The 19,071-nt window shown below is 44.1% G+C and overlaps 1 protein-coding gene and 1 long non-coding RNA gene across 4 annotated transcripts in view; one reads left to right on the top strand and one right to left on the bottom strand.

Annotated features, from left to right (window-relative positions):
- The window catches only part of RAB31 (RAB31, member RAS oncogene family), a 128,580-nt gene that overhangs the window by 42,518 nt on the left and 66,991 nt on the right, over window positions 1-19,071 (top strand). For 2 of the 3 annotated variants that reach the window (XM_072828720.1, XM_072828721.1), the window contains exon 2: window positions 13,987-14,066. The exons of the other annotated variant lie outside the window; for it this stretch is intronic. In XM_072828720.1, the coding sequence (XP_072684821.1) occupies window positions 13,987-14,066 (80 nt within the window). The remainder of the gene's footprint in view (window positions 1-13,986; window positions 14,067-19,071) is intronic. 3 annotated transcript variants of the gene reach the window in all.
- Window positions 2,136-3,461, bottom strand: LOC140634952 (uncharacterized). The gene is made up of 2 exons (XR_012032279.1): window positions 3,199-3,461; window positions 2,136-2,451 (listed from the first exon to the last, which is right to left on the bottom strand). It is a non-coding gene; the product is annotated as an uncharacterized lncRNA (long non-coding RNA).

The raw sequence follows: 19,071 nt of genomic DNA, 5'->3' as shown, positions 1-19,071 counted from the left end.
TTGAACCAAAGTAGCACCAGTGTGGTGGTCAAGTGGGGGTTATCATGGAAACTCTAAGAAGCTGACACAGCCAACATCAAGTGGCCTGCAGAGGGGCAGGGTAGCTAGCTGTCTGTGGGCAGCTGTGCCTCTTCCCTACATCTGGAGGGAGGCCTGGGACTATGATAGGGAGAAGGGGTGGATACAGAAGTACACTCTGTTGAGAACCTCTTCCTACCTGCATACTGAAGAACTTCAGTAGTGGAACAGCAATTCTCAACTTCCTGCAAATTCCCTTCTTGGCTAATTCTAACCCAGAACCGTATGGAGAAAAGGATCCTGGGAAATGTCCTCCCTGCTTTAGCCAAGTTGACAGTAGGATGTTCCAGGATGGTACACAACAGGCTAGTGTAGCAGAAGCCGTGTGGGGTGTATATGTATGTGTGCATGCGTGTGCATGTGCGTATGCTCACAGATATGCATGTATGTGCACACATTTGTATGCATGTGCATGCATATGTGCATGTGGGTGTATGGCACATGTATCACATGCACACATGTGCTTTAGATCCCCTGCAAGAAATGTGTGAGAATATCAGAAGTGGGGAGATAGAGCCCTTGGATTAGAGAGCTTCTTTAAGCTTCTGAGTTCTAGTCAGAGCAGGATCTGCAGGAGAGGCCAGAGGAAGGGGCAGAAGGAGCATCTACTAGTCCCTGGGCTCTCCATCCACCTGTTCATGGGGAGCTGCTGGCATCTTTGCCTCCTGGAGGAAAAAACCTCAAACCTCCACTAAATTCAACTCTTGGTCAGACTTTCTTTCTCCCCTTGCTCTGTTCCTGTTGCTAGAATTCAGCTCCCCCACCTCTCTTCCTCCATTCTCCAATCCTACCCTCTGCCTTGCCTGACTAATGCATCCTTTTGGTGTCAAATTAAGGTCCCTGCCTCCACAAAGTCTTCTCTGATCTCTTAAATATGGGTTAGATGTCCCTTTGTTTCCCCATTGTAGCACTTCTCACGCACAGTATGTGATACTCTCCAGGTTACTCGTCTGTTCTTCACTGGACCAGGAGTTCTGTGAGAGTAGGGACATACGATCTTGCTGGGACTTACCAGCAAGCACTATTTCTTCCCTTCCCAATGTGGGACAGGTGACAAGTGCTGGCCTGATTCCACATTCTAAGCTGTGTGTGTGAGCATGCGTGTGTGTGTGTGTGTGTGTGTGTGTGTGTGGTTCATCCATCCCCTTGCAGGGGTGAATGGATGACCACTGCTGCTAGGACCTCCTCTGCAAGTGCTGCATGGGGGGGGCGGGACCTCAGGACAGTGCAACTTATAACACCCTCAGAGTTCACCAGACCACCTAGGTGGGTGGGAACAGGAAGTTGGGCAGTAGAAGATTAAGCAGAACTGATAATCTTTGAGATCAAACAGTGTGCATATTTGAGTACAGGCCAATGTTCCTTGGACCACCGACATTCAGATGGTGAGGGCTGCAGCCTGAACCATAGATGCTCAGCATTCAGAATGGGAGGAAGTCCGAGGGCGCCTATGGATTCAGCAGACATTACGAATATTTAGGTCAATAAGTGACGGGAGAATCTGATGAGGGACCTTCTCACCAGAAAAAAAAACTTACCTACCCGCAAAAGTAATGTGTGATTTTGGGGGATGTCAGATGCCTGACACCCATGACTCATCCTGCAGCAAGGTGACAGGAGTGAAAAGGCAATGTGCTTGCCTGGGGTTGAGTGGCGGAGGCGTTGGGGGGGGTGGCAGAGGAGAGGCTCACTCTTTCAGTTCATAGCTGCGCCCCCACTGAGCTGGAGCTTCACTTTTTCCTGGTTACAGCGGTGGGGGAAATAATGGGAGGCCATCAGATTCTAACTAGGGCACAGCACCCTGGATGTTCTTTGGGTGCTGTGGCTCTGATGTGCTCTGATGTGTTGATGTGTCCTCTATTAGGAGTGTGTGTAGGTCTGTGTGTGTCAAAGGCCTCCTGGCTAGAGAGGGGTGCCTGTGGTGAAAAATGGGGAGCATCAGCCCAAGGTGCTCCCTGAAAATCACCGTCTCAGGGGTGGGGTATTCAGGCAGGTATATTGTTGGATCATTCTTTGCCTTGCTTTCGTCTAAACGTTGCCATTACACATTTTCTCCACAGTGATATAGGATTGATTTAATGAGCTGTTCTTTGAATAGCCTTGAGATGGGGGTAATAGGATTCTTTCAAGCCCAGAGATGAATGAGGAAATGAGCTCCTGAGATGTATCTTCCATGCTTCCTTTCTCTCTCTCGGTCTTCCCACTCTCGAGCACCAAATATCCAGACCACCATCAGACTGCTGGTTGGGAGAACATTCCTACATTTCCTCTGAAAGGTCTTGTCATGGCTTGGAAGGACCACAGTAAGGGTGGGTGGATGGAGGAGGAGGAGAAGAACCGAATCTCTTGGTGTTGGAGTCTCCGCTGACTCAGCTGTGTGGAAATAATACTAAATGAAGGAGGATGTTTCTAATGAGATGAAAAGGCACTTAATAAAACGACCCAGCCCTACACAGGGAGTTGTGTGAGTGGTTACTCAGAGCAATTCTGAAATGTCTATAGTGAGATCTTAAAAGCAAATTCTGAAATCCCCAGTTCTCTGCTTTCTGATCTGGTTATGCTGTGATCTTTTCCCTAGAGGCTTAGCCTTAAAATTCTTAAGATTGAATTATTGCTGTACATTGTAGCTCTTTATCTACCATAGCTTTATTTGCTGACTTTGGGTTTATCTTCAGTGCTTAAATCACTCTGAAATAGGTTTTGTCAAGTAAGGTCGTGTCATATCTTTCCTCTCGCAGGGTCCTGAGAGTAGGCTCCTGGAGGACTACTGGGGATCGCTACTTTTGGGGCAGAGCCTCGTGAGTCCCATACAGCTTGGCCATCATCATGTGTCTAGGGCCACCCTCTCATACTCCTGACCTGCCCTCAACTTTCACTTCCCTCTCTACAAAGGAAGTATAACTTGACTTCATTAGAGTTGCTGCGTGGATTATATGAAATTGGTTCAGAGTCAGTGCTTACTACATGTTGTCTGCTACGTCTGTATTAGTTACCCCCTGCTATGTAACAATCTGTGCCAAAATTTAACAGCTTAAGACAATATACAGTTACCATCTCATGGTTTTGTGGGTCAGGAATCTGGGTGCAGATTCATGGGTCTTCCAGCTCAGGGTCACTTACCAGTCTGCAATCGGGTGTCAGCTGCGGCTGCGGTCACCTTGAAATGGAACGGGGACATGTCTGCTTCCAAGCTCCCTCGGTGCTTTCTGGCAGGCCACAGTTGCTGAGACCCCCTTGTAGATGTGTTCTGAGGCCTTGGTGGCTGTTGGCTAGAGCCTCTTTCAGTTCCTTGTGTCGTGGTCCCCCACGCGTGGCGGCTTGCTTCCTCAGAGCTGCTGGCAGGTGAGAGGGCCAGCTGGAGTGTCAGTAAGAGGGCAGTCAGGTTTTTTTTTTTTTTAAGATTTTATTTATTCATTCATGAGAGATACACACAGAGAGAGGCAGAGACACAGGCAGAGGGAGAAGCAGGCTCCCTGCAAGGATCCTGATGCGGGACTCAATCCTGGACCCCGGGGTCACGCCCTGAGCCAAAGGCAGAGGCTCAATCACTGTCCCGAGGGCAGTCAGTTTTTATAATCTAACCTTGGGAGTGACATTCATTTTTTTCATTTTTTTTTTTTTTTTTTTAAAGCAAGTCATTAGTCCTGGCGCACACACGGGGAGCCAAACACCAGGGGGCAGGGACCATTGGGAACTGTTTTAGAAGCTGGCTACTGCAATTATGATCAATATTTATCCTTATTCGCTGAATCTGCAAATTGGGAACAGTGAATATTGAGTGTTTTGTAAGAAAAATTCCAGAATATAGCAATTAAATCTGACGTTGGGTGCCTGTGTAGGCCAGGTATTTCATGAAATCAGTGGATTTTCTCTCTATGAAGAGGGGAACCTCTGTCTTTGTCATTTGTCCAGTGAACTGTTTTGCCCAACTGAGAGCCCACACATATGTTGCTTGTGAGGAAAGAAAGGTGGCCAAAGAATGGATTGGTTCCTTTGGCAGGAAGTATGATTTAAGTAAAAAACTGTGTTAATTTTTTTTAAAATGGTTAAGGTCACACCTTCTAAGATTCATTAGATAAACTGAAATTTCTGCTTAGCTGCACAGAATTTGTACATCAGGACATACTGCACTCTGAGAAGTGCCAAGAAGCAGTGGTTCTGTTATAAGAATAACGGAAGTAAAGGAGCTATGGAACTTGCCCTTCCTCTTTTAAAAACTATCTTCCTTCTTCAACTTATCTGAAAAGTAAGGCAGGAGGAGAGATGGTGACTGAGAGGACTTCTTTAAGAGCTGGGGAAGGAGTGGGATGGAGCTCCTGGTATTCATCTTTCTTCACTCTTGCCATTTCTGTGTCTTTGGCTTCCTGTGACCCCTGGGACATTCCTCTGCCTCCAGCAGGGCTGAGAGACACTCCACCATTGAGGCCAGAACATCCATGCCTGAACAATTTCTGAACTTCAGAATCCATCAGATCTGCCAACTGGAATAATGAGAGGCAAATAGATAAATTTAACAATAGGAGAAAGGGGACAGTATTTTTTTTTAATTTTTTTTTTAATTTATTTATGATGGTCACACAGAGAGAGAGAGAGGCAGAGACACAGGCAGAGGGAGAAGCAGGCGCCATGCACCTGGAGCCCGACGTGGGATTCGATCCCGGGTCTCCAGGATCGCGCCCTGGGCCAAAGACAGGCGCTAAACCTCTGCGCCACCCAGGGATCCCAAGGGGACAGTATTTTTAAATGTTATAAATATTTTCTTACTAGCATTGGTTTCTTTGGTGTGGTTCATGTCCCAGAAGCATGACCATCTCTTCTTTTTAGACATTTACCTAAGAGTCACAAAAGATCTGAGATGGAATCCTAGCCTTGACACTCATGTCCTTGGACAAGTTGCTGTGATTCCTTCCTATCAAATGAAGATGCTGAGATTTAATCAAACTTGTTGAAAGATACGAGAAGACAAGGCAGTTTTAACCTTTCCGTGGATAATAGAAATAGACCCACAGAGGACGTGAATAATGGGATTATCAGACATGGACCTTAAAATACATAAAATATAAATATGTTTAATATGTTCAGGGAAATAAAAGTTATGACTTCAAAATTTCACAAGCAATCGAAAACTATAAAAAAGAAAATTTTATGACAGAAAAAATACAACAGTTGATAGTGGGGAAATCAATAAACGGGATTGCCATCATGTTAGAAACATTGGTAGAAAGAACTAGAAATTAGATCAGAAGATCTCCACACTACAACTCAGACAAAAATATGGAAACAAAGAGAAAAGAATATGAGAGATATATAAGATAAGGTGAGAAAGTTTAATACAGGCATACCTGGAATCCCAGAAGGAGAGAGGAGATATCATTGAGCAGAAGCAATACTCAAAGAGTTCAGAACGGATACTTTCCACATGAAATGCCTAGCTGGGAACTTTTTATATGCTCAGTAAATGTCAGCTTTTCTTATTGGCAATATTACTATTTTGCTCACTCCTGCTCCAATGAAAGATTTGTGCTATTGGCAATATTGCTGGACTCTAAATCTGCTAGGCCATTTGTTCAACAAAGATCTCTTCAGTCTCCCAGGGCACTGTGCTTGTGCTCAAAGCCTGGGCATCTGGTTCTCACTGGCTGCAATCCTCCCCAATGTGAAATTAGAGTAAGTTTTCCCACAGAAACAATAAGTTATCCCATAGATAGAAACAAACAGCAGTTCTGTTGTAGAGTGCTATGGTTCAGCAGCAAGTTTGGGAAATACTCATTATTTATTTACAGCATTATTTCAACAGAAAAATGCTCTCTGGATTTCAAATGATTAGCCAGCAAATGCAGTGTTGGAAGATTCCTTTGTAGAGTTTAAGTCTGAGTCTGATTGTCCTGAGTGCAGGAATTGGGCTTCATTCTCTCCTCTCCTGTCCTTGCATATTGCTGACTGTACAGGCACTGATGGGACTAGTGGATATGTGAGGGATGCACTCCTGCTGGAGAGCCATGGTTTGCCTGGTGAATGGAGCCCTGGATGTGGGGAAAGAGTTGTCTGAACATTGGTGATGCTTTTTACTAGTTGTAGGACCACACGCAATTCACCTAACCTTTCAGACTATGGTTTCCTTACATGGGAAATGTGGGTAATGCCTTCTGTCCGCTTTACAAAGGGCTGTTGTGAGGACCCAGGGAGAGAGAAAGTAAGTGAATACTTGTGTCTCTGTTCCCTTTTAAACCATTTAATTGTCTCTTTCTTGTGGCTTTCATGCTCCTCACTTCTGCTTATTACTTTCTATTACCTTGGAGGATATTTTTATAGCTCTCCTGGTCATTTTTGCACCCAAACAATGACCTCTTATTCTCTGTATGTGGCCTTTACATAATTCTTATATACATCTAGAGAACTATGGACATTTCCGAATTTTATTCATTAGTGCCCATGGTACATTGATCTAAATGCATAAAGTCACGTTATGCTGTTGGGGCGCCTGGGTGGCTCAGTGGGTTAAGCGTCTGTTTTCGGCTTAGGTCATGATCCCAGGATCCTGGCACTGAGCTCTGCATTGGGCTCTCTGCTCACGGGCGAGTCTGCTTCTTCCTTTGCACCTCTCCCTGCCTGTGCTCTCTTCTCCTTCTCAAGTAAACAAATAAAATCTTAAAAAAAATTCACTTATGTGATTTACATGCTTACAATAATGTCTGTAAGCATTTTTGTCCTCATGAAGTAAGTATATGAATACTTCATGACCATGGTTTACTGACTCCCAGGCTCGGGGCAGACCCCAGTTTTTTCAGTATGAGGCTTTTCAGTTTCCTTTTGTCATATATAGAATTAGGTTCTCTTTGTAAATGGATTTTGAAATGTTTGTTATAATGCACACCATTGACATGTTTCAAAATAGCCATGACACAGACAGAACAGAGTTGTTGTGTGAACGCTCAGGGGCTTTTAATTTATATTGTATATTCCTAGAATGATTTTGTGGTGTGCTTTCCTAAGTATGGTGCAATGCCTATAGTTGGATTTTCTTGCATTGCTATTTCAAATTTTTCCCAGAACATAACGTGAAGTTTGAAATTTACTACAGAGATCTCATGCCACCAAAGGAAATCTTGTAGAATTTGTGATAATAAAACAAGCACATTTTAGACTTGAGTTTAATGATGTTTTTTGCTTTTATGGTGCTTTTTTTGGATAGTGGTAACTGTGATTTATAAATATTGAACCCTTTTTCTTTCCAGTGTCAAAGATATTTAGAGCTCAGGGGCAAACAGACCCATTAAGTCTGTAATTTCAATAAACCTTTAAATGTCATCCAGGAACAAAGTATTTCAGCTCTCCTGTGGAAAGGGTGTTGTAGATACAGAAGTAAAGTGATGCATGGGAGCTCTCCACGGAGCTTACTGGAAGCTCTGGGGGGGTGACGTGCAATGTTTTGACCTTGAGCCCTTAGTCTGGCCAATTCAGTTTCCTCAGAAGCAGTGACCTGACTACTGTGAAGGCTGTGTGTGATTGGGGTATTCTGTGAGTTGCTTTGTCATCAATCCATGGAAGAGATGTGGAATGGGGGTGTGTATCTTCTCCCCATTAGCCAAGGCTTTAAGAAAATACTTGGTGGGTTAATATGGAATTTGTGCCACCTTTCTTTGGGGTTTCTTTGGAATTGGGTGCTTCGAGGATTGGGATATGCTTGACAAAGTGTATTCCTCAGTGTCAACTCCTGTTCTGTTTTCTCTTCTGGGTGGATCCAGGGTTTGGGGAAGGAAAAGTGGTGCCACCAAGGAGCCCTGGCTGGGATGGCTGGGACCTGGCCAGCTGACACAGGGCATGGTGGTGAGGCCCTGGGCTGGGCACCCTACAGCCACAGGAAACGGAAATGGTCTCCTCCATGACCTCATTCCTTCAGCAGCAGCAGTACATACTTCCTCTAGACATCTCTGCCCCAAAGTGGAACTAATAAGCAGGCACACGCAGCACTGCCCCAGATCACTAGTCACTGTTCTCTGCAATTGCCTGCAGTATGTCTCCAAAAGGCCATCTCGTGCGCATGGTGAGCACATCCAGTGTCCTTGAGGAGACCTTTGCTCTACTGGTCAGACTCTGGTGCTCTCAGCTTCACTTACCTTTGGGGTCAAAAGATCAAGCCATTTGCCCTCCCATGGTTCTGTCTGTGTCTCTTTTTGTTTTTCTCCATTCATAAAACCTGCCTGGCCTCCACAGTCCTCCTAAATTCCTAACTCAACTCCACATCAACATGTAAGATACTTCAGACTTTTTAGAAGTGTGCAAGGCTCAAAGTCTAACTACTTAAATAAGCAGATGACTGAAAAAAAAAAAAAAACCCAAAAACCAAATATGTGCAAAAAACCCCTTGCCATGTGGGTTCCCTCTGATTCCTAGACCAGAGACAGATGCTGCAACGATCATTTCCCTAGTTCACATGATGGGCAAATCATAGTCTGCCTCTGACATTTTGGTTGGCCTGAAATTAAAGCTTAAGAGATTCCTGTCTGTGCCACAAGTTGTTTAATTCTTAGTGGTTTTGGGGGCCATTTCTAATTTTTATAAATAATACTTTCATGAACTTTTTTGTGCTTATGTTTTTTCTTCTTTTAACTACATTCCTAGGAATGGAATTCCTGAGTCTGTGATTCTTGGTCTGGCTTGTCATTTCCTTTGCATAGGAAGCATGTTGGCTTATAATGTTCTTCGTGAGTTTGGAGAAGAGGAGACTGTAGGAGTGTGTTGACTGTTGGGAAGAGTAGGGCAACAGTAGGGGACAACCATTTGTTCTGGGAACACACATCATTTATTATTGTCTGCAGAGCTCGTTGGAAAGATTTTGAGGCCCTTTTCCGGTTCAATAAAATAACATATCCTCAACTGATTGCTGATGTCTTCCATTAGAGCAGGCTTAGGTAGGGGTGGTATATTTGCCTGGGACCTACCGTTCTTTATGTTGAGAGATAGCAACGCCTCCTTGAAGCCTGCCACGGTTGTCCAGGAAGGAATCAAGTGATGCCTCGAGTGTTACCGGAGAGCAGCTGCAAGTTTGTGGTTTGTGATTTCATAATGATGGATTTACGTGTGATTAATAAATGTGACCACTGGAATAGTAGAGATTGTCACGTCAGGTTCTCAGAGGATTATGTTATTAGCTCCAGACGGTGACATATATGGGAGAAGTATCATGTAAGGCATCCACTTGCCTGTAAGTAGATGGAACCCGTCGCTGGGCCTCAGCCTGAGTCTGATTAAAACCACACAAACGAAAATACAATAAAACACTGATTACCCCCCAGGGAGGATTCTACTGCACTTCATATCTGGTTCGTGGAATCATAATTGGTTTGATTCTAGTGCCTCCCCAGTAGCTGGTACCATGTCCACCTTTCCTTACAGCAGAACCCCGGCAGATCTAGTGTGAGGACACACAATGCTCCTCTGGAAGGCAGTGATACAAGACTACAAGCACACCTCAAGAGTTCTAGAGAATGGACTTTTTGGGGGACGAAATCTACATTTGGGAGGGAGGTAGATTTAACCCCACCAGAGCCTTCACAGGATTTCACCGGAGCTCAGAAAATTCGGTTCTGACTCGGCAGCCAACTGTGTGGCCCTGTGGAAGTCTCCCCGCTTCCTCTTTTGAAAAACAGGGAGCCTGGACACGATGCACTCCGAGAGTCCCACAATCTTCTGAAATGGGGAAAATAGCCGCAGAGACAAGTTTCCTTCCGCTCGTGGTAATCCCACTAAAAATAAAGTGGCCTCTGGAGACTGGTGGGCCGCTGGGGCCCCTCGCCCTGCCCCTCCGCACAGACGCCTTTCCTCACCCAGTCGGCCGCCTGCTTTTCCTGCGGCCAACCTGCGGGCTCTCTGGCGCACCGGCCCTGACTCAGCGGCGCTTCCGTCCTGTGTCTGTGTCCCTGAGGCCACAGGTTCCTGCAGGCCCGGCCCGCCGCTCCCTCCCGCTCCCTCCCGCTCCCGGAGCAGGGCCTTCCCCTGCTGGCCGCCGGGGGAACAGCAGCGCCTCCAGCTGTCCTCGGGTCTGCGGCCGCACCAGCCCCGGGCCTGGAACATTCTTGGAAGCAGTTCTCTGGGAGAATATTGTCCTTGTCCTAGACAGACTTAAGCTTTGCCTGCCCTTTAGTGTGTTTATTGATTTTCCTGTCACATATATGAGAGAGAGAGAAACTTCGAGAGCGAAAATATAAAAAGAAGACAAACACCGAGGCTGGTGGGCTGAGGAGTTAATTGTTCAGCCCAGGTGTGAACGGCCTGCCTGCTGGACCTGTTCAGGAAAGCTAGTGTTTTAGCCCGAGGCATCTGTAGAAGATGATGAGTCGAAAGGGGTCATTTCCAGGTGGCCGGAATTTTTGAATTTTTCATCCTCAAGGGCATTTTGAGGCTTGGGCTTGTCCGTTCTGTTGGGGTGTTTTGGGGATCTGGAGCCACTTTTTTTTTTTTTTAAGATTTTATTTATTTATTCATGACCGACACACACAGAGAGAGGCAGAGACACAGGCAGAGGCAGGAGCAGGCTCCACGCAGGGAGACTGATGTGGGACTCGATCCCGGGTCTCCAGGATCACACCCTGGGCCGAAGGCGGCGCTAAACCACTGGGCCACCCAGGCATCCCTGGAGCCACTTGTTTTGAGTGGAGCCCTCAGGTAGGATGAAAGGAGGGACCCAGAATGTTCCTAGAGCAGGGTCCTCGTCACGAGGTGCACCGTCTCCCCAAAGCCCTGCGCACCAGGGGCCGCTCACTCGCAGGGAGGAAGGCCCGATGTTTGCAGGGGGCTGGCGTGACCTGGAGGTATTCTGGGGGCTGATTTCCTCAGCTTGGAAGCACAGTGAGCCTGGGGATAAGCCGAAAGGACGCCTGGGAGGGCCCAAAAGGGACAAAGTTGGGAGACACGGATTGGTGTCCTAAGTCCCGGGCAGAGCAGGCCCGGCCGCTGTGAGTGTGGGTGCTCCCTGCCCTCCCTGCCGTGGAGGTGGGGGCGCCTCTGCTGTCCTGTCGGTCTCCGGCCTGCTGCGGGCAGGGGGAGGCAGGGCTTGCCCGAGAGAGAGAATTCCTACACTAGGGACGAGACGGCCCTCATGGGAATGGCTTCTGGGGGTGCAGGGACAGCAGACATGGATCCTTTAGCATTTCTCTCTCTTTTCTTTAAAATTTTATTTATTTATTTCAAGTTTTATTTAAGAGGCCCAGAGAAAGAGGCAGAGGCCTGGACAGAGGGAAAAGTGGACTCCCTGCAGGGAGCCCGATGCGGGACTCATCCCAGGACCCCAGGATCATGCCCTGAGCCAAAGGCAGATAGATGCTCAACCACTGAGCCACCCAGGCGTCCCAATCCTTTAGCCTTTCTTGTGGGATAACGAACTTGAGAGCTTCTGACAGGAGGAGTTGCACGCTCTGAGCTTGGTGACATAAAAATCTGCAAACACACAAATCCAGGTGGTGGCTGGTGGAATGAGGTCCCCCCTTATCCCACCCCCCACAATCCCAGGCAGCTCACAGAGAGCATTCCACCTTGTTTTCCTTCTCTTCCAGGGTAGGGCAGCACCGTTGTTTGGTTTTTGAGGTTCCCTGGGGTTTCGTGGGCTAAAGGGTGGCCAGAGCCGCTCATCTGTGGGGCTGGGAGGGGGGTGGTGGGAAGCAGAAGGAATTCAAAGCAACTGAGCTAAGAAGAACTGAGTTGTGGGGTTTGGGGAACTGTGAGGCACATTAACCAGAATCCATCCTGAAGGTTCGACACAGAAATAGCAGTGGCATATTGATCTAGAATCCGAGGAGCTGGTGTTTTAATTCTGTTGCCACCTCTTTGAACTCTGTGCGTTGATGTGCACGCTGCAGATAAACAGCCTTTAGTGCTTTTGTTTACTGCGGCTCACAACCAGGGAAGGCCACTTGCACCAGCATAGGAGGCCTTCTGGGGAATGATTCTCTGATGGGCATCAGGGGTGTTTGTGGGAATTGCCCCCTAAGCATGGGGGTGAGAAGGAGTAAAAAGAATTCAGATTTCCAGTTGGTGTTTCAAATCTCATTTCGTATTTCAGTGTAAAGAAAAGCACATTTCTCTAAGTTTCAACATTTCCTCCTTGATTTTTAGGCTTTGTACACCTTTAATAGAAAAGAACCATATTGGGATCCCTGGGTGGTGCAGCAGTTTGGCGCCTGCCTTTGGCCCAGGGCGTGATCCTGGAGACCAGGGATCGAGTCCCACGTCGGGCTCCCGGTGCATGGAGCCTGCTTCTCCCTCTGCCTATGTCTCTGCCTCTCTCTCTCTCTCTCTCTGTGACTATCATAAATTAAAAAAAAAAAAAAAAAGAAAAAGAAAAGAACCATATCACTATTTGTTTCTTCTTGGGCTATGTCCTGTTTCCTGTTCACTTACAGATCTCAAAATGTCACCATGATCCTTTCCGATAAGCATGTGTTGAGGAGGACTTCTCTGTGTCAATCGTCTGTGAATCTTGTGTCTTCTTGCCTTGCCACTGCTGTTAGAAGAGCACTGATGGCTACTGAAGCCAGTTGCCTTGTTCTAGTCCGGTTCTACCTTCTAGACAGTCTCCTGATTTTACCGTATACCTCTTCCTTTGGAATTTCCATTTCTACCGTCATATTTTTAATTTCTAAGGTCTGTCTCATTCTCTGAATAATCTTCTAAAATAGTATCCTGCTCTTTTTGTGTGGGTATAAATGTCTAATATTTCTTAGCTGGGCATTTATTTTTAAAAGATTAAAATGTGTATCTAAAGGTCTGTTTGCACTAGGGCTTGCAGACTGGTGCAACGTGGCTTTTAGTTGGGAGACTCCATGTGTTAGGCTCTGCAGGATTTTTCCTCTTAGCTGAATGGGACTCCTCCTCACTTCTGTCTTGGTTCACAGGGAGGTGAGGGGATGTGGCAGGGTCACACAGGCACTCCCTGAGCTGTCACACAAGCCCCTGATCCTAGCCCTATCTGATACAGATTTCCTGGAGACTCAACTTCCATCCTGTTCCTGGAAGGCAGGAGAATCTGTCCTTGGTTTTGTGGTCAGGGGCACCAAGGGTGTGTTTTTGTGTGACCTTGCTCTCCAAATTCTTGATATGTTCAGGGATTCTGCGACATGAATTGTTTTTGCTTCTCAATGGCTCTCCTCCCTGGTGGCCTGAAGGCTCCAGCTTCTTCTTTCTCAGTGACCACCAAGACATGTGCTTTTCATTGACATAACTTGTCTGGTGTCTCGTCTCCCATCTGTTTGACCTTGTGAATTTGTGTCTTTTATTCCTTAAACCATTTGGCAAGGGTGTTTGGAGGGAGTGGATAGAAATGCATGTATTTGATTTCTAATGTATAATGGACCTCTATCTTAATTAGCTTTAAAGAATTATTTAACAGAGAGACCATGGAGATGAGATCTTTATATATTTAAGCAAAACTTGAGGTTATTATGCAGCCATTAGATTCTGAAGAGAAAATGTCAGAAATGCAGCAATTAGAATTCGTAGGTCTTACAGAGTGATACTAGAAAAATAGATTATATAGTTTTTGAGTGGTAAGGTTTTGAACAAAGTCAGTTCTATCTCTACCAAAACAATTCAAAGTGTTACCATATTTCTCCTCTAGACCTCTTCAAAAATTTTCAAATCTGGAAATACATATATTGTGAACATGTGAGTTCTAGGCTAATTATTGTATGTATGTGGGACGTGTTTCTAAAGCTTATTTTTACCATCCTTCTTTCCTTTCTATGAAAGCAATACAATTTCATTTTAGAAAATACTGATATGAAATAGAAGAAAATGTTCTCCTCCCCTACTTCCATCAATCAGAAATAACCTCTTCCATCCTCTGGTTCTGTGTTTATACTAGGTCAGAACTGATACACTTGGTCTTCATGGCGTGTCCTCATTCTTTTCCAGGACACCGGGGTTGGGAAATCAAGCATTGTGTGTCGATTTGTCCAGGATCACTTTGACCACAACATCAGCCCGACCATTGGGTAAGTTCCTGTATGTTCTTCTCTTTCACATTTCTTCCTCTCAAAGCACTCAGAGAGGTCACTTTGTGCCTGAGCCTTCAAGCAGTTTTCATCCCAGCCAGTGAGACTTGATCCCAACTGTAAAGACTGACAGAAATGCAGTGACTTTTAGGCAGTATGTCTGGGCTTACTGTTCCTGTCAATAATTCTTTTTTCCTAGCCAACTGTCCTTTTAGGCTACAGCCCAAGACCATCTCCTTGATCTCCAAGAGCATTACTCTGCAAATCACACTGGCTTTATCTTCAGATGGAAGATGAGACACAAGGCAAATTCGCAAAGGTTCTGCTTTAAGTTGCCTACCAGCTAACCTGGAAACAGTTGTCCACTCACACAGCACAGTTGTCTACACAGTCTGTGGGGCAGGTTGATGTTCTTTCCTGGATTAATTGAATGTTAGCATTTCTATTCTTATGGTTGGGAGGGGAGTGGATTGTTCGCTTCTGAGACCCCAACCTTAGAATATAGGAACATTTTCATATTCCATTTTCCCCTGTCCTACAGATGCTTTTGCCAGATGTGCTTTGTTGTGCCATTTTTGCAGGTGCATGCTTTTTCACTCTCTTAGAACTTGGCCTCACTAAGGTTTCTCCCTGAAGATACCATGTTCTTTGCAGAGAGCAAAGGTTTTGTTTTCTTCAGAAGGGAAAGAATGTGTGTCTATATTTTGGAAACACTGTAGGATTGATGAGGACAGGGGCATTTGTCTCTGTCACTAGGTGGAGAAGATTCACAGCAGGGTATAAGTAGATGCTCCAGCAGTTGGTTGATAGGCCAGTGGTTGGAGTGGGGTAGGTGAGAAAATCCACTACATTCTTTAGCTTAAAAATGACTTAAAGAAGCATGTTCACAAAAATATGCGTCAAGAACTGTGACAGCAAGCTAACAAGTTAGCTGTGCCCATTTCATGGATACTGGCAGAGGACACACAACTCCTGGATCAGACACAGGGGAAGTAGCAGTAGTTGGAGTGTTCATTTTGTATTGGTTCCCTGAGCCCTAATTTCCTGTAGTGTGACGTGAAGAGGATCAGATAACACTCTATGCCCTGGATTGGGTTATAAGCTAGGACCCCCATGTTTAGGGAACCCAAATCTTTTTTTAAAAGATTTTATTTATTTATTTATTTATTTGAGAGAGAGAGCGAGAGCACACAAGTGCACAAGCTGGCAGAATGGCAAGTGGAGGGAGAGGGAGAAGCAGGCTCCCTGTTGAGCAAGGAAGGACCCCAACGTGGTGCTCAAAACCAGAACCCATGAGATCATGACCTGAGCCAAAACCAAGAGGTGGACGCTAAACCAACTGAGCCCCTGAGGCGCCCCATTGGGGACAGTTTTACAGACAAAATTCTTGTCACTCTTCTCTGTGATGTACTTGTATTTTCCTTAGTTTTCCATTTTGTGTGTTTAATAAAAGCAAAACCCTTTAGAGTGATTAACTCTAAAGTGTGGTTTTGGAAGATGGAGGAGATTCTTATCTTCTACTTTTTTTTTTTTTAAGATTTTATTTATTTATTCATGAGAGGCACACAGAGAGAGGCAGAGACATAGGCAGAGGGAGAAGCAGGCCCCATGCAGGGAGCCCGATGCAGGACTTGATCCCGGAACTCCAGGATTACGCCCTGAGCCGAAGACAGATGCCCAACCGCTGAGCCACCCAGGCATCCCGCATCTTCTACTTTCTAAGCTTAAAAATATTCATTTTTAATAACAAATCTGGTTCCCTTTTGTAATGATTTTTCCAAATTAAAGGTAATACATGTTCTTATCGTAAATTATATGTGGTGAAATGACTGTTACACATATGTATAAGCATCACTGTGCCTATAAAAGATATATCATTTTGGTCACAGTATCTTGGTCAAAGCAAGTCATAATGCCAGCCCAGATCAAGGGAGGGAAAAGCAATCCCACTTCATGGTGGGAAGAGCAACATTTAGAGGGCGAGTGGTATGGATCATTGGTAACCATTTTGGAGACAATCAATCAAACTCTGTTGACCTTGCTTTGTCTAATAAGTACATTGTGGTGGTTTGGGGCTTTAAAAAATTACAAATTATATGGAAACTCTCTGTACTTTATGCTCATTTTTTTTGGTAAACCTAATACTTCTCTAAAAAATAGTCCATTAATTTAAAAATCATCCCTCGAATTACAGTGCTCATTATGAAAAATTCAGACCATGCCTAAAAATGTAAAATAAAAATTGAAGTCAGAGTATTTTACTAGCTCTCTGATCCAATTTTCTCCAATTTATATTAGCAATATTTAAAGTCCGAAGTGCTTATTTTTTTTTGATTTTTTAAATTTATTTATTCATGAGAGACACCGAGAGACAGAGAGAGAGAGAGAGGCAGAGACACAGGCAGAGGGAGAAGCAGGCTCCATGCAGGGAGCCTGATGTGGGACTCAGTCTCAGGTCTCCAGGATCATGCCCTGGGCCGAAGACAGGCGCTAAACCGCTGAGCCATCCAGGGATCCCAAAAGTGCATATTTAACATACTTCTTAAAAGTATTTTCTGGGTATGCAGATGCATGAATACATAATTTCAAAAAACAAAAATGGCATCAATTCTACCTGACATGCCATGGCATCCATTCTCCATCCTCTGCCTTGTTTTTCTGTCCTGAATATAAATTTCTTACAAGTCAGAAATAAATGGGACACTTTACATGCTGTCTGTATATTTCCTTGACAGAGTCAAGATTAAAGCCTAATTTTTCCTCATTATAAAAGTTCGTGTTCATTCTAAAAAACCACGGAACTTATAGAAGTTGGAATCATAGCATACATACAGTTTTTAATCCTGTCTTCATTTTGAACATTTTCTTGTATCCCATAATCTTTAGAAACATAATGGAAATACAATTTTTTCTTTTTATAAAAGTATTATATACTCATAAAAAATCGAAAATGAAGAAACCTGTGAAGAAAATATAAAAACCACCCATAATCTGCCTCCTGGCATAGCTACCATAAACATCTAGTGCATTTTCTTCCAGTCTTTTTACTATGTATATATAAAATCTTTAGTAATTTAACATTATATTATGAATTCCATGTTACTAAATGGTCTTTAAAAGCAAGGATTTTTTTCTCCCAGTTTTCTGGGCACATACATCAGTATATAAAAAAAAGCAGTGATTTCTGGGGCATCTGGGTGGTTCAGTCGGTTAAGTGTTCAATTCTTGATTTTGGCTCAGGTCATGATCTCAGAGTCATGGGATAGAGCCCCACCCAAGTTGGGCTCCACATTCAGTGTGGACTCTGCTTGTCCCTCTCCCTCTGCTCCTCCCCTGCCCTCTCACTCTTTTCTTAAATAAATAAATAAATAAATAAATAAATAAATAAATAAATAAATCTTTTTTAAAAAAACAATGATTTTTAATGGCAGTATTTTCATATAAGGTATTTAGGGTATTTATAACTTTTTTTTTTACACTTTTTAAATAACATATGATGTATATCTTGGGGCATAAATATTTGCATGTACCTCTGATTATTTCATTAGGTTAAATTCATAACAATGGATAATTCAGTCAAAGAATATGACATATTTAAGGCTCTTGATGGATATTTCAATTGTTTTTCAAACAATTGTTATTTTTCCGTATACTTACCAGAAGCATACTTTTCCGTATATTCACTAGATTTTAGGTCTTGAAAAATGTTTGTATATATGATTTTGAGTTGTTACTTTCTATCAAACTTCAAACTTAAGCATTTTCTCACACCTTAAAATTTCTTCATAAACATTACGTGATTATAGCATTAAATTATGTGCTGTTCTGCTTTCTGTCTATTTCATTCCTTACTTTTCTTCTGGAGTCAAGGTTGAGAAGGGCTCTTTGATTCTTATCTGTTGTCCTTTTCCTGATATAGTTCAATTACCCAATTAAAATTTATCCCACTCAAAATTTATCCTCTCTTCTGCGATTTTGTGAAAATGTTTCCAAACTCGAGCTTCAGAAAAATAAAGCTAGAAGGAACATACACATTTCTTGGAAGGTGTTATATATGGACTGCCATGCCTGGCCTATAGCTGGTGGGTTTGGTATGCTGGGAATCTGGCTTATAGATGTGTTTTATTTAGCCTGCACAGTGCTTTAATATTTAAGCCAATAATGAAGAATCAGGAGATTTTTACATAATAAACTTGTATTTCTGGCTTCTTTTAAAAAATCGGCAGACATGGCTTACTGGGTGCACATACCCACGTGACAGAAGTCAGTTGGACCTGACTGACAGGCGCTCCATGTCAGGGTGGGTGGTGTGGGCTATCCTCTTTCCATGGCACTCCTGCTATTTATTGTTACTATTATTTTTATTAGTGTTACTTTTACACCTAGTCTGTTTGGCTCATTTATAGGGCCGCTTCCTGGGCCCGTAGGCATTTTAGTTCATGCCTCTAGCTGAGGGCCTTTTTCACTGTCACGGTGCTGGCCTCAAGAATCAGAGCCTTGAGGTGGCTTGTTTAGGTACGCCCAGCCAGTGAGCAGTGAACTTATGACTCAAACCAAGTCCACCCTTGTTTTTCCCACTGTGATCAAACTACCACTGGGGAAAAGGCCATAGGCTTCAAAATGTCATTTTCAGCAGTGTAAGAGTTGATTTTTATCGTCTTCTGTGACTCACAATGAAAAATCTTGGCTTTGCTATTCAAGCAGATTGTGTTGACATCTTGAACATAAATGTGTGTGTGTGTGTGCATGTGTGTGTGTGTGTGTGTCTCCCTCTTTCTGTTTCAACATTTACAAGGTGATTGTGTAACTTCTCTGCCAGATTTTGGTTCCCATAGATAACAAAGTCAGGTCAGCATTGCCAAGCCTTCCCCGTCTACCACTCTGGGAGATCATCTATAGAGAAGAAAAGTTGCTTGACGTTCTTAAGATTAAATGCTAGCAAAGAATCTGTTAAAAAAACGACAAACAATCCAAACAACCAAAAGAACAAGGATTGTCAGTCGCC

This window comes from Canis lupus, chromosome 6 (genome assembly GCF_048164855.1).
Source record: "Canis lupus baileyi chromosome 6, mCanLup2.hap1, whole genome shotgun sequence".
Lineage (NCBI taxonomy): Eukaryota > Metazoa > Chordata > Mammalia > Carnivora > Canidae > Canis > Canis lupus.
The sequence above is the reverse complement of the archived record's forward strand: the minus strand, read 5'-3'. Positions and strand labels throughout refer to the sequence as shown.